The sequence below is a fragment of the Hydra viridissima genome, unplaced genomic scaffold, assembly GCF_058129835.1.
Source record: "Hydra viridissima isolate aposymbiotic clone 2 unplaced genomic scaffold, HvirCarnegie_v1 scaffold_2, whole genome shotgun sequence".
NCBI lineage: Eukaryota > Metazoa > Cnidaria > Hydrozoa > Anthoathecata > Hydridae > Hydra > Hydra viridissima.
The window spans coordinates 15254495-15270182 of NW_028324301.1; the positions used below are offsets into that span (position 1 = coordinate 15254495).

General features: G+C 33.1%; 1 protein-coding gene across 1 annotated transcript in view; it reads right to left on the minus strand.

The window, feature by feature from the left end:
• Window positions 1–1220: 1220 nt before the first annotated feature.
• LOC145192198 (uncharacterized) overlaps window positions 1221–15688 on the minus strand; it is a 90917-nt gene continuing 76449 nt past the window's right edge. The window contains exons 72-96 of the mRNA XM_090078070.1: window positions 15627–15671; window positions 15198–15488; window positions 14905–15094; window positions 14552–14718; window positions 13974–14312; window positions 13197–13862; window positions 12663–12998; window positions 12325–12495; window positions 11949–12227; window positions 11692–11841; window positions 11254–11427; window positions 10911–11087; window positions 10530–10639; window positions 10357–10412; window positions 10108–10250; window positions 9732–10025; window positions 9308–9601; window positions 8880–9185; window positions 8312–8781; window positions 8042–8139; window positions 7712–7868; window positions 6582–6648; window positions 6032–6303; window positions 4768–4954; window positions 1221–1544 (exon numbers count right to left, since the gene is read on the minus strand). Of these exons, the coding sequence (XP_089934196.1) occupies window positions 1366–1544; window positions 4768–4954; window positions 6032–6303; window positions 6582–6648; window positions 7712–7868; window positions 8042–8139; window positions 8312–8781; window positions 8880–9185; window positions 9308–9601; window positions 9732–10025; window positions 10108–10250; window positions 10357–10412; window positions 10530–10639; window positions 10911–11087; window positions 11254–11427; window positions 11692–11841; window positions 11949–12227; window positions 12325–12495; window positions 12663–12998; window positions 13197–13862; window positions 13974–14312; window positions 14552–14718; window positions 14905–15094; window positions 15198–15488; window positions 15627–15671 (5618 nt within the window). The 3' untranslated portion in view covers window positions 1221–1365. The remainder of the gene's footprint in view (window positions 1545–4767; window positions 4955–6031; window positions 6304–6581; window positions 6649–7711; window positions 7869–8041; window positions 8140–8311; window positions 8782–8879; window positions 9186–9307; window positions 9602–9731; window positions 10026–10107; window positions 10251–10356; window positions 10413–10529; window positions 10640–10910; window positions 11088–11253; window positions 11428–11691; window positions 11842–11948; window positions 12228–12324; window positions 12496–12662; window positions 12999–13196; window positions 13863–13973; window positions 14313–14551; window positions 14719–14904; window positions 15095–15197; window positions 15489–15626; window positions 15672–15688) is intronic.

A 15688-nucleotide genomic window follows, 5' to 3' on the forward strand; every position in this document is an offset into this window, starting at 1 on the left:
AACTCTATTAACAATATTTTAAAAATTTTGAAGAGGCAAAGTTGCCTTACATTTTTGTTATTGCAGAACACAGTAATATTGTGTCCTAAATTTTTGATAGATATACCAGTGTATTTTTTCACCTGTCTTTATAATAAATACTATTTTTCTGATAATGATACTTTTTCCTGTTATTTTTAAAAATATCCTTAAAGTCTTTTACAGTTTACTAAAAATGAAGTAATTGTGGCTTAGGCAACTTTTCCGCTGAGCCCTTCATTTATGGTGATGTTATTAAATAGCTGTTGCGATGGAGACGTTCTTAAATTTAGCACATTGGTGTTTTTACGACAGCATGCACTCATCAAAATGAAAACCAAAAAAGATTTCGTTGAAATTTCTTTTAAACACCTAACATTTTAAAATTTATTATAGTGAATATTTTAATTCAATGATTTTACAAAATTTCCATAAAAAAGTTTAAAATCTAAAGAGCACATCGATTTTGCACATCACATGTAAATGTGGTGTGCCAATGTGATATTCAAGTAACCACCAGAAATTAAACATCTATAAATCGCTGTAACTTTTGATATGAACAAATTATATTTAAATGATGGTAGATGAAATCAATCGGCATGCAATAAATATTAAAAAATTTTACTTCACAAAGAAAGATTCCATATTTACACGTCAAAAAAACTGCAACACTACTTTTTGCCTAGCCAATTTATTTGAAAGCTTCAACCAGCGGTTTCTTGTAACGATAGATATTGCAATTATGTTTCTACCAAATTTACGTATTAAAAGCATGCATGAGCAACGACTGCGTGTTTTTTTTTTTTTAAGGCCTTAGAGACGACATTCGTCCACTTTACATTTCGCAATTAACGAAAGTTGTACAGCTGAGGGTATTTTCATTTATTTTAACTGAATTTTTTGCCTTTTAACTTAGTTTTCTTTGGAACAACAAAAAAAAGGTCCTCACTGCACTCACTACTAAAATGACGTGTTTCCGATATTTTCAGTCCTCCCAAAACTAAAACCTACATACCCCCTCTTGCTTCGTTAAACAAATAACTTCATAACTTTAAGATCAATTTAGTTTTTTTTTTAAATATAATCTATATTTCAGAACAAATAAATCTAATATTTAATTGCATAATTTACAATTTTTACCTTAAAATCATAATTTATAAATATATAAAAAAATCATAATTTATAAAAAAAACACCATAATTTATATATAAAAAAAATCATAGTTTATAGAATATTCTATAACAATTTTTTAAAAGTAAAATATGATAAAAACTGATGCTAAATAAATCTTTTCAACAGGAGTTTTTTACTTTCAAAATTAGAAAACACATCAAATGACTTTGTGAGCTAATCATCCTCAATTTTTCCAGATGAAGCAATTCTTTGTGAGTACACGCTCTTTTTTACGTACAGTTCAACTCTTTCTTTATTATGTAACTCGATTATTTCATCGTGTGATGTTATTATGCGTCGTTTAAAAGATAGAAAATATTCATCGATTTCTATCAAAGTCTTGTGCATCATTTCTAAAGAAAAATAAATGGCCGTTACACAGAATGTGTATAGGAATCCTTTAGGAAGGAACTCTTAATACTTTTGGAATCCTGTTAAGAAATTAATCTTATTGTACATAGAATCTAAAATTAAATAATTATGCAAGTAAAGTTCATGAGCCACAAAGAGTTCTGCAATCCAGTTTGCAGCCAGCCATTATACTTTAAAAGCAACCAAAAAAAGCAATCAAAATATTTCATCACTGTTAAGCAAGCATAAAATGCGCTCCGAAAAAAGCACTAGATGAGCTATTTTTGGATTTTATCTATTGGGTTAATATAAAAAGTATTCTTTCGCACAAATAGATCTAATTAGAACAAGGGAGATTTTATGACTTTTTTAAAGTGTTCTATGATTTTGTTTTAATGCATCAACGGTACATTATTTTCTAGAAACTTCCATGCAAATATAAAAGCGAATACAGGTAATTCACATAGTTGGCATAAAATGTTAGATCAGAAATACTATATTCGACACTTTATCTTATATGAGTTCCAGCTCTGTAATTCCGCCGGTGAGGCCGAACATAAATATGTCAAGCTCTAGGCCAAAGGAGTATTACCACCAAAAGCTCTTGTCCAAATTGCTTTCAACGTTCTTGCACTTTAGTGCTGTATTTCATTAATTTGGAGAGATTTTAATGTTGTGGATTTTAGTTCTCCACAGTCTGATAAAACATAACAAGGACATGCGGGTGGAAATATGCACTTGATCTTGCTCTACTAAGAGCAACAACTTTACTTGTTTGATCACCTAACCACTGACGATGAGATGTGGGTAATTTATGTTAACAACATACAAAAGCGTAAGTAGGTTGACGCTGAAAAGCGGACAGAATCAGAGCCCAAAGCAAATCCTCACCAAAAGAAGGGCATATTGTCAGCGTGGTGAGATACATGACATTGTGCGTTTCGAGCTTCCTCCTCACAACATCACTATAATGGCTGACTATTACTGTCGTCAACAGATCCCGCAGAAAGTCACTCATACGCGACCACAGCACTGAAAGATTTTACACGGCGAAATCAACATGTCTCAGCTCATAGAGATGGGATGAGAGATCTTGCTCCACCCGCCATATTCTCCAAACATCGCCTAATCGACCATTTTTTGCCCTACAAATTCGCATGTCAGAGAAGAACTTTAATGATGTTTGCCAACCTGAAGCCAACATTTGTGAAATTTTTGAGGTGCAGCCAGGCAGCTTCTACAAGGATGGGATCCATTCCTTGCATAATAAATGGAGAGTTGTTGTTGATAATAATGGTGAATATATTGTAGATTGATTGTGTTTGTTCAGAGCATTGTAATAAATTAAATTATTTCATGAGAATATGAAAGAACTTTCTTTCCAACCTAACATTTTCCAATAAAACAGAAACTCTTTAAAACCATAACTCAAGTTTTATTTAGACCTGCAGATTCATAGTAAAAAAAAAAAATAGACAACGTGCTCTCTGATTTGCTTAGGATATATTAACTCCTACGCACGAGTCCTATTGCTCAGCAGAATGTCAAAGAACCTTTACAGAAAATTTCACGTTATTTTGTTGAAAGTTGAATTCTGTAAAAAGAATTCAGCTCTCAACAGTGTGAAATTTGGATAGAAAAGAAGTTTTGAAAAAACTGTGCATATTACAGAAACTTACAGGACTTCTAAAGACATTTTTTGTATTATATTCATTATGGCGGAAAGAATCGCGGACTAAGTGTTAATTCTTGATGATGCAGTCACTAAAGCTTATCAAAAGAACATCTCAAGATCATTTGTCAAATAAGTGTTAAGATGCTTCTATTTTGCAGTAAACATTCAAAAAACTTAATTAACTAATTTGCTACAAAATTCTTAATGCCTTTCAACTGTAGCATATTGGAAAGAGCTCAAAAAAGAACCAAAAGGTTCTGTTGTACAGCATACCAGCTTTTAAAAAAGCATCACCATTAAAATTACGAGTATGAACCAAGAGTCAAAAATACAGCGGGCTATATTTCAACAAAAACAAAAATAGAACTATGTCGCTGAGGCCTGAAAAGTCTGGTTTTATAGAGGTTTTAGTATTGGATTTCTCAGAAATAGAACTTTAATAGGCACAAAGAAATTGAAAATGTCGATGTCATCCTCCATTAGTGAAGTAGATTCCCAGTTATGGACGTCATCAGAGTAAAAGGAAGATTGAATGCCTTACAGCCAAAAAAGCTCATTGTCAGTATCAGGGTCCATATCGTAGCCTTCAAGTCCATAATATCATGGCCAATAGTCTTATTATAATTTTAGTTACAATATGTTATCAAAAAGATTGAGGTCAGGAACACAAAGATTTTTCCTATTTGAACGTCTGAAGGAATAGGAGCAAAGAGAAATGACAGAACTAAGAAAAAAAATAGTAAAGACAAGAATACAGAAGAAAAGAAGAAAAACGTGGTTATAGTCGTGTTTACAAATGAGAAATACTTAAACATTTTTAGGCAAAAATGAAAGAAAAAAAGAAAAGAGGAAGTCGCTGACAGCAAGATTAAAATCAATAAGACAAAATCACTTCCCAGCTGACGTTAAGCCTTTAGAGGAAGAAAGCATTAAAGGCCATTTTATTATCCAAAATTCATATATACTGTGAAAAACGCTTCCAAATGTTGGCAAAAGAGTGACATGACCATATCTTGAAACGTCCGACTTTTAGATCCAGACAAACGTCGTGGAGCTTTCCGTGGTTGCGTTCATGCAAAATGGAGGTAAATAAGTTCAGAAATGATTTTAAAAAAACTAATTCATGTTTGAAGAAGAGGTGGCCATGACCCCAGACCTTAAACCTTTGGATTTTTTAAATTGTGTATCTTCAGTCTTAATCCCCAGCATCCAAACCCTAATCTCTTAATCCTCAGCACCCTTAATCTCTTAAGTTCTCCAACTCTATGGTGGGAAACCTTACAAATGCTTTTTTTTTTAAATTTATTTTTAACAATTTGTAATAATAAAACAATTTTTTAAATGTTAATAAGATAAAATAGGTGAAGTCTGAAATTTTCAGTCACATGCACGGAAGCCGAAACATCAAAAAAAAGAAATGGATTTAGAAAGAGGAAAAAATGTCTGAGAAAATTGGTCATAAAAACTAAAAAGTTTTCATTCAAAAGAAAAAAAACTATTGTTGTTCAAAAAGTTCATCCAAAATTGTAAATATGTTCAAAATAACTTACCCCCTGAGCTGATTTCCGTCTTTTTCTTTTTAATTTTTGTAAAGTGACGCAACGTAGTAAAAGTGCATCCAATAACAAAACATGTAACAACAACCCACAACAAAACTTTTAAAGTTGTTTGAAAGATGGGTGACTTGGCAAAAAAAAGGTTGGAGTTTGCTTCAGCACCGGTTTCTATATGCATGTCCTAAACAAAGACGAAGAGTTCATGAAAAATTTCAAGGAATAACCATGGGTCACTACTACAAAACTCATTCCGATCGGAATTAAAAAAATCGTAATTCCGATGAATTTCTTCGGATTCGTCAAAATTGGCGTAAACCCGATGATCTCAAATTGCCTCTACTATAAACATTTTTTTTCTAATCGTAAAAACTTTCCGACGAAAATATTAGCGGATTTATGAAAAACGAAAAGATATTATCCAATTAATCCATCGTTTTTTTATATTTAGTTTTGTTTATATATGGAAAATTGTGCTAACTTTCAACTAAATGCCACAAGAAAAACAAATTTCAAGAAAGAAATGTAAGTAAGCCCATAATCCTTATCTTATATAAAAATTATAGTTATTTCCAATTATGAATCTTTCTGTGCAACTAGTTAGCACAGTCCTATGTTCATGTTTCAGGGGTTTTAAGACGTTCTTTATCAATTTATAAGGCCAGTTAATCAATGTTTTTTTAAACAATTAACACCATTAAATAGTTATAAGTAACTTTTTCACTGAAATTTTCCTATATTATAAACATACCACAAAGGCAATAATTATGTCATAGAACTTCCAATAAAAAAAATATTTTTTCTAAGGCATAAAAAAAACAGGCACACAGCAACAATTAAACAGTAATTTTAAAATAGTGAAATTATTGTGTCATGTTAATTTTCATCACATATCAAAGTTATCCTTTATTGTTATTGCTGCCTGTCTGTGTTGACCCTATACATAATACCATTTCCACACTTAGTATAATAGTAATAAAATAGCTCAAATTATCGGATTTACGATTTCCGCTACTCAAAGATCGTGTAAAGTTTTATTGGGTTTCAACGCTTAATTTGGCGGAAATTACCAAAAAATATGTTTATAGTACATTTCAGCGGGTTTCAGATGAAATGGTCGTGAATTCCGATTGGAATGAGTTATATAGTAGTGACCCCAGAACTAAAAAATCTTGATTTACAGCGAGATCATTGAATTCAAGTGTTGTTTCTGTATTTTCTAAGTTCAAAATATTCATACCGAAAATATAGCATAACTCACCGGGACATTCGAGTTCAGCGAGCTGACAAAATTTGATATTTCTGATTGCATGCCTTTCAAAAAGCTTTTAATGTCAGGTTCAATTGAGAGGCTAACTCCAGACAGGACGAATCCATACGCTGTGCCTATGTCAACTAATTTCTTTACTATAAACCCACTTTCAGAAATTAACGTTTTGTAAGGAACCGAAGCATAGATATCCAACAAAACAATATCAACTTCATTATTTTCTAAAGCCTCTAACATCGACTCAACTGTTTCATAACCGTTACCTAAAATCATCAGTAAAATGTAGAATTTAAGAATAACTTCATACAACCTTCATATGTCATCATCATCAGCTCACACACCCTATATGTTTCCTATATAATAAAATAATGAAGGATCTCGAATTACCACTAAAAATAATTTTAGATGGTAGTTTTTAAAATCCAGTTTCATTTTATTTTGTATAAAACATTAAGAGTATTGGAACTAACCTTTTAAAAAAATGTGTAATTGGCACCCTAACATATGCTTTATGTATACATGTGGTGCCCAAATAACATACCTTGTCCTAAATCAGCATTCCTTAACACAGCAAAGTGATGCTCTAATGAATTTATCAATGCTGCAGCCTAAATATAAATTTACTAGCATATTGACAACAAACATGATTCATATGGTTAATAAGCAAGAAAAAAACTACGTCAGCTAAGTAAATTAAAGTTACATAATGAGAATATTCAATAAGTTTTACACCATAAACACTCTAAAAGGATATAGAAATATTGGTGGTGCATAAGACCAAAAAGGTTTCAAGGATTAATAACATTTTAAGATACACACTCAAAATCAGGCACAATTAGACATCAATTTAAGGAAAATCAACTAGTACAAGGAAGACAAAACAACTCGCCTAGAAATACCAAAAACGCATCTAGAGAAAAAACTGCCAAACGAACTCGAAGGACAAAAGTTAAGTTATTGAGACAAAAGATTGGGGCTTTTTTTATGGGAAAAGAAAAATAAAAGGATTCCATCGTAGTGTTGGAAACAGAATGCTATGGGGATATTTTTCAGCCGATTGGAAGGGCAACCTTGTAAAAGTAAATGGAATCATGAAAAAGGCTACATCAGATCAACATCAGAAAAACATCGATTTTCCAACAAGATAGCAGTCCTAAACGTACAGCAAATGTTTGACATGGTTGCTAGAAAATAAATACAGGCGCTTTGGGTAAATCAAATGAGACTCCATGCCTGACTTCAATTGAGAGATTGTTAAGAAAACTAAAGTCCCATTAAATATTTGTTTAAAAAGTATTTGCCTTTATATCTAACATATTCTTATATCTTGTCGTCTTTGCGTGTCAAGTTATGCTATTTACTTGTCAAACAAATATTTAAAAACATCAGATTTAAAAACAGGACCTAATCATGATTAAACTTCGGCTTAACGTTTACTTGAAAAGTAAACGTTAAGCCGAAGTTTAATCATGATTAGGTGATTGCATTATTTAAACTGAACTTTAATCATGATTAGGTACTTGCATTATTTAAACTGAAGTTCGGTGAGAAAAAAAAAACATTTCTGTTTAAGCTCATCTTCAACTTTATCAACTTTGAAACCGTTCATAAGAAGATAGTTCCCAAAGAGTAGAAACTGCAGAAACATTTTAAAAAAAAAAAACTCCGTACTTTCGTGTTGTACAGAGAGAGCTTCTCCACTTTATTTAACAACGTCAGTACGTTTATGGTTAAAGAAACGATAATGCTATTTAGTACCAAACCAATGAGAAGCCAAGCGACGCTGATGCACTTTGCAGAAAAGGAACGAGGAATTATGTCTCCGTAACTAAAGTAAATTATGTAAAAAAGCAATTGTTAAAATTCTGGAGAAACAATCCTTGGTGAAAATACATTTTACTCTTAATTTATCCGCCGTTTTGATTAAATAATTAAAATAAACATGAGCAGAAACTTCTAAACTGTTATAGAATGCATGTGTAAATTGGAGAGAGACCATACCCAATTGTTGTCATAGAAACAAATGAAAACCAGAATCCATACAACGGCCCTTTTAAAGAACTTCCCAAATGAAACTGTTCAGGGTTAGCAAACTGATCCTAAGAATCAAATCTCTGAAGTAACAACTTTAAAAGAAGTTTCATAAAAACTCAACTCAGTTCATATAAAAACGAACCAAACAAAACAACGCATCTGTTGAAATATCTCATAAAAATAAAATTAATGTTTGTTTAAAAAGAAGCAAAGACAACAGAAACAGCCTGAACTTACTGTAAACCAGATAATGATTCCAAATAACGTCGCAAGCGCATAGGTAACGATAAGGATTGGTAAGACACGAAAAATGTTTTTGAAAAACTTTTGCAAAACAATACCCACTTCATTCTCTTCATCTCGAACAATAAATATAATGCCAGGAGACCTAATTATAGGCACAAATGAACTGTTAGGTACTGAGTACCATCCTATTTTTGAATAAATTGGAAAAGTTATGTCAGTATCTGATCCTACGCTACTTTTCAGGGAGCTCTCATTGAGCTTGTTGTTGGACAGACCAGACCGAGAGGTATAATACTGTATTGTGGATTGAGGGTATGATTTGCAGCTTCCACATGCTTGGAAAACCGTTTTCTCTAGTATCGTCGGAAATATACCTGCCAACCGATTATCTTCGTTAATTTCAACAAACGGCTTTTTAACATACCAATTTGCGACAATGTTCTTGTCACAGTGGCATGTTTCTAAAAACGCAATAAAAACATTAAAAGATGTTTCATTTTCAAGCGCATTTAATAAGACTGTCAGAGGAGAAACTTTCTTTAAAAACAAACATTCTTACTTGCTTGGTACTCACGTCCAGGTCCATATCCAGCCACAGTAAATCCAACCACGGTGACGTTATAAACAGCATAGTTCAGCACGTTTTTGGCTTTGTAATAAAATGTCAAGTTATCAAAGCTCAGCTGCACCTTTTGCTTCTCCCCTGCAACCTCTACTCCACCAAGGTAGCTCAAGTAGTAAACCAAGCGATATCCGAGCAAAACTCCGTTCGAAACTTCCTTTGATAATCGTCCCCATCCTACAGCCCACCAATCGAAACTTTGCATATCGTTCACAAAAACGTCAGGAACAAGGTCTGAAGGAACTAACAAGTAAAATAAGTTTTAGTGTTGCAAGTGCAAAACTCTAACTTGGTTATAAACAAGACAAACCGTAATCGAAGGGAGGAAGCAAACATTTTAGAAATAGTATTTATGTTAAATAAACCTCCTTCCATAGTCTTTATCAAAAGATAGCCAGGGGGTCCCTCGCCGGCCGCATTGAATCCGTTTATCTCCAAATGATACAAAGTAAACGGCTTTAAGCCTTTTATAAGTGAGGACTTAAAAGGACTTGGTACTTCTTTTGATTGAAAAATCGGATCGGCGTACTTTTTCCACTTCACTTTATACCCAAGAAGCTTTCCGTTCCAGTATTCAACTGGTATATCATCCCATACAACTAATATCTCTGTTGAACTTGTAGAAACTGCATAATAATTTATTGGTTCACGTTGTGGCACTATAGAGTAATTACTTTATCTTTCAGATACTTACGAGAATCATAAATCGTTTAAGATGACAGAATAATGATAAAAAGAGAGCAATCTTACTTTAAGACAACCAGAAAAACAAGAAACCAAACTACTTACAAAAGGCAGGTGTTTCTATAAAAAACAGTTCGCTTGGTAGTCCGTTTCCATATGTAAGTGCTGGCACTAGGTAAGCGCGGTAGGTTGTAAAAGGTGAAAGGTCACGAAGAAGGTACATGGTAGGCGTCTTTGGCATGCCTAGCTGTTTCCATTCGGCTCCAAGCCTGTTATGCTCGATGTACATGATGCTCAACCAGTTAATTTGAATGTCACAATAAGGGAGCACCCACTGAATCAGTATGAAAGTCTGATTAATTGATGTGACTTTAGTGTTACTGGGGGGTGAGCAAGGGCCTGTAAGTGATAAAAGAGCATGCTTTAGGCAAATGCCGACACTATTACCGTTAAGCATATAAACAAAGACACAACATCTTACAGCTGATTGATTCAACAAGCACAGATGACACACTTTCGTTTAACAGTAAATTATTGCTGTAAATTGAATCAACAAATTTAACAATTTCTGTGCTGTTTATGTACTCATAAGTAACATTAAAGGTAACAACAACGCTGCCTTTTCTAAACGTAAAATGTATAATTTAAACTATAAAAACCCAATCAAAAAATTTCATGCCTTAAAAAAAAAAAAGAAAAAAAAAAAAAAAGAAGAAAAACAGAAAATTACTTTAAAGAAGAGATTTTAAAACTCAAAACAGGAAACGGTGATAGTGCCACAGATATCTAAAAGAAAGAGAGTTGAAGACAAACTTATGGCATATAAGTAAGTTGTACAGCAAGTATCCAACCATGAACTACGAAAATGTAAAAATAACAACAAAGTGAGAATGTTTAGTTCACCAGATAAGATGTGTAGTGAAGAATATTTTCTGTATTTTCTGACTCCAGATTATAGTACCACCATTGCCATTCCCAATCAGTAAACCTTATTGCATACGTTATTACCATAGCTAAAAAAAAAACAACAACTAAACAAATGCTATTTTTTCTTTTAAGAGCTTAATTAAGTGGGTCTTTTAAACAACAATAAAAAAACAAAAAAACATTTCATTTACTATAGCCGGTGGCAAGATTGAGACTTCATTGAATGTTGCAGAAAACCTTTTATTAGGCGGAGATGCTCTTATTTTTTAAAAGTAACATCGAATTACATTCCGTCAGTTACAAAACAAAGACTAAACTAAAAACACGAAAAACAAACAACTTTTTCAAAGTACTTACAAGAACAATTCATTAGGTTGTCACACCTATCTTTTTCGCTTAACTTGTTCAGACAGTCCGTTCCACCATACTTTGGAACAGGATTATTACAATAACGTCTTCTGGTTTTATAAGCACTGTCTCCGCATGGTTTGTCACACTCACTCCACTGTCCCCATTCACTCTCTCCACCATTTACTGAGCAGACAAATGCATAGTTACTTTGTAATGTAAAACAAAAAATGCAAAACAGACGCTTTAGTAAAAAGAATTGTAAATTAAAATTTGAAAGGTTAATGTAAAATATTCATTTGGATAGTAGCAAGTTTAAAAAAAAATGCAACAGTTCTTTAAAAAACACAACCTGGACAAACTTCAATGTTACAATCACCAAGAATGTCTTTGGAGCTACCTTGGCAATCTAAACCTGTGCCTACGCGCTTAGGGCTGTCGCATGCTCGACTTCGCTCTCGGTACCCACCACTGCAAGTTTTAGTGCATTCGCTAAAGTTTGACCAACTTCCCCACTCACCATCAACTGAACAAAAGCAAGAAGGAAACATTTTACCACTTAAAACATATCACAGAGCAACAAGTTTGAACAGTAGGTGCAACAACCACAAAAACACCAACAACAGCGACACATTATTACAAAAGTTTCTGAGAGCAAAAATTGACAAACCATGCTTAACTGCTACCTCAAAGAACTTTTCCTAAATTGCTTTTTTAAAGGTTTTGTCATTACAAATGAAAAACTTAACTTGCAATAAAAAAAAGACAACAATAAAATGGACATAAAAACCTGGACAAACAGGCAAATAGCATTCTCTTTTTTCAGAAAACTTTCCGGTACACTCTTTTATTAAACATACTCGTTTTCGCACTTGTTCTGAAAAGCCGCATGTAGTTGAGCATAAGCTCCAAGACCCCCATTCAAAAAACCCCACATCCTCTAAAAAAAAAAAAAAAACAAAAGTGCCAACAAAAGTTTAACATAAGCTGCATTTTTAAGTGTATATTGATAGCGTCCTGAAAATATCGCATGAGAAGATTAGCTACCTTTGGGCATACAATTGCATACTCTTGCTTGTTGAGATGGAACATTGGCTGCGTTACAAGAAATGTAAGTTGGCATTTGAAGATATCCATAACACACGTGTTTAGACAAGTCATAGGTTGGGTGGTAACTTTTAGACCATATTCTTTCTTCTGCATTTGATGGTGAAGAACAACTTGAAATGTTTCCGTTTGGCTTTGAAATTATTTCTGAACAAAACAATCCTACTTTATTACAAACTTGGTCACAGTTCCCATCAGCCGTTTCTCCGAATACTGAATCTAAAATGAACAAATACTTTAACTTAAAGCAAAACTATGCTTTGAGCAAACTATGGTTCACAAGTTTATCAAAAGCTCAAATACGTTCAAAAATTACATGCGCATCCATGTTCGTTGCATGTACTTGTGTCTGAAGAATTTCCTGTGCAATTTTCGCCACCCAACGTAGGAGCAGGATCAGTACACGTGCGAAAACGACTTTTGTCGCCCCCTGAACATTCTTTGGAGCATTCTGACCAAGTACTCCATTCAGACCAACTTCCGTTTACTAAAAAATGCCGCTCAATTAAGTTACTGTTCTAGTTTTTCTTTGCATTTAACGCATTAATTATTAAAACACGCTTGTATGAATTATTGGTACTCCTGTGATCAATGTGTTATCTTAAAATACAGCAGACAAAAACACAAAAAAATGAAGCAGGAAAAAAAACATACTCCCCAGAGTATAAAACTGCTCCTCAGATGCTAATCCTGGTCCAGAAAAAGTCACAAACTTTAACTGACATTTGTACCAATGACCTGATGTTAGATTTGTAAGTTTAAAACTCTTTTCGTCTTTTCGATTGAAGATGTCTTCTTGACTAACAGGAAACATAATTGTGATGTTATTCCCTAGTCCCTGCTCAGACCCATTTAATGCAAGTGCCTTGCAGAGGACTGCTAGGTACTTGATTCTATCACATAACCTCGACTCATCAGGCTGCACCAGATTAAACTCGTAACTGTTTCTAGTTTTTGATACTTCAACAATTTTTGGCACAAGTGAAGTCACTTTAAACAAAAAAGAGAAAAGTTTTTACCAACCTTTATGCAATACTAATTATATGAGAAAAGACCACAAACATTAACTTAACAGTTTTTTTGAAAACATTTAAAACTGCATTATGCGTCTACATCTAGTAAGGTAATGAGTGCTAAAACTTTACCATAAACAAAAACTATAATGCAAACATTAACATGATACCATACTTGTTGTGTTTGTCTGAGCGCAAAGTTTTATTGCTTCTCCAAAATAATCAATTTCATCTGTCTCAACACAGTAATTCCTATAGCATAACAAGTTTTCAAAGTGCAGTTTTTTGTTTAAAACGGCTTTTTTAGTTTCATTACCAGCAAGTACGTCCAAGAAAGTATAGTTGTAAGAGAAAACACTTTGGTATGCACAATGCTTTTCATTCTGAGATACATCAATTGTCCATGAAGTTGCAGTAATGTTTACAGTAGTCATGCTCAAGCAAGGTAGGGCTTTAACTGTTTGCACAGTAACATTGTTGCCGAATTCACCGCAACCGAATTCATTGCAAAACGCTGCACACATGGTATAAACTGTATCAGGAAAGAAGCCATACCATAAAAGCTCCTCTTCAAATACCGAATTGTTTAGAAAAAATGACTGAACCAAAGAAAGTTGACAAAGGGAGAAGTTCTGATATATTTCCACATCATAAGTATAACTGACATTTACGCTTTTTCTCCATTCAAAGTTTGCTGGCAGTGGTCTACTGGCATACATCACCCAAAGTGATATATACTTTTCTCCTCTCCATTCTAGCAAATTTATAGGAGAAATCTTCAAAGACAAAACTGTAGGCTCTTTACTTGATGCATTAAGAATGTTTGGCGCAATAGAAGGTCCTTGACGAACGAAATTTTGTTATAGAAAACAGACAAAACTAGATAAGGATTGCAGAAGTAATATAAAACAAGAATAACTGTTAACAAACCAAGTAACTTCAAGTAACTCACTATTTGGCTTGGTTAGCCAACAATATAGTGGCGAAGGAGATCCTTTTTCAATTGAAAATGCTGCAACAGTAAAAAAATAAACACTATTGCTATCTAACTTGCTGTCGTTGAGAGATAGAAAACAGTCTGTAGTCTCATATGTCGTGTTTCCTTTTATCTGATAATCCCCATTTTCGGTTGTAATAACACCGATTGCAGAAAAAATCTCTGCATGATATCTGCAAACGGACAAGTCTGCCACATTCCACACGTCAGAATTGTTGGGAAGAGCATTCCACTGAATTGTTCTGATGTTCAATGTAAGAGAAGCTGTGATGTTTGTAGGGATGCCCTCAGGAGCTAATTTAAATCAAAGTTATGTTCTAAAAGCTATAAAACAAACAAACAAAACAAGAACCAGCAACAAAAAGCAACAAAAAAAAAACAAAAAAATATACTTTTCTTCTTTACAAAAAAGTTGGTCAAAATATTGCTTATGTGGGTTTTTAAAACTGTTTTTCTGTTACTGTAATTGCTTTAAACATTGGGCAAATTACACATTCTTTTCAAAATTGTTAAGAACACAAAAGTCATCCAACCTCCTTCACAGGACCTCAAACATTTATATGCTCTGGGGCCTTTTAGCTGCCTGATCAAAGTTGTAGCCGTAATTACGATGCATGTGTTACTATACAAATTATCAACATCCAATTCAACATTGTAAAAAATTAAGTTTTCTTTATAGATGATCTTTACCTGTAAAAAACTTAACGAAAAAAAAAAAAAAACAAACAAAGAAAAAATTAGTTACATGTCTATTTTTCATTACTATAAAACTTTTAAATATTGTTTCTAAACTAAATAGAGTGTACAATTATAATACAAGTAAAAAGTTAAGAAAAAAAAAAGAGAAAAAAAAAAAAAAGTCAAGAATGTTTTCCTAAGTCCTTACTTATTCAAACTCCATTGTGCAACGTTACTTTCAATATTACTGATAAAATGCCTATCACTCCAATAGACTTCATAGCCAAATGGTTTACCTTGCCAACTTGAAGGATCGATCCTTTGAAAAATACACCCTATTCTGCAGGATAAAGTGCTCTTCACTGAACAATCAAAAATTTTTGGTGCCTGCGACGGTTCTATAAGCCAAGCATACCATGATTAAGTTAAAAAGGAAAAAATATATATTTCAACAAAAACTCAAAATAACACTAGAATGATATTGTTTATAAATATGTGAACCTGCTTCAGGTGTGGTGAAGCTTGAAAAATTGCAGTTAAATTTCCCATAAACGCTCAAACTTTCTCTAGCAGTGCTCACTTTAAAGCAAGGTATGTAAGTTGTGTATGGTGCTAGCGATGTTAAGTTTATGAAGTCTGTGTTCATTGCTTCAAACTCGTCAACAACAATGTCACCGTCTGCAGACAGTATTCTTACTTTTAAACTTAGAGTTAGATGTCCCGCAACAGGCTCTTCTACCCACTGCATGAAGTTTTTGTTTATTCTGTATGTTGAAGCTGTGCTTATTTTTTCTAAAACATTTATCTGCTGTCTTATTTGCTATAGATAGCTGAACTTAACTCAGAAAGAAAAATGAAACAAAAGCTATTAGCAATCTTTTTTGCAACAAAGCATTATCTTTTACCATTAAAAGAAAAAAACAAACTCACCTGAAACTAAATAATCAGAAATATAATCGTATTTAAACTTTTTTTCTAAAAAAAATAAGACA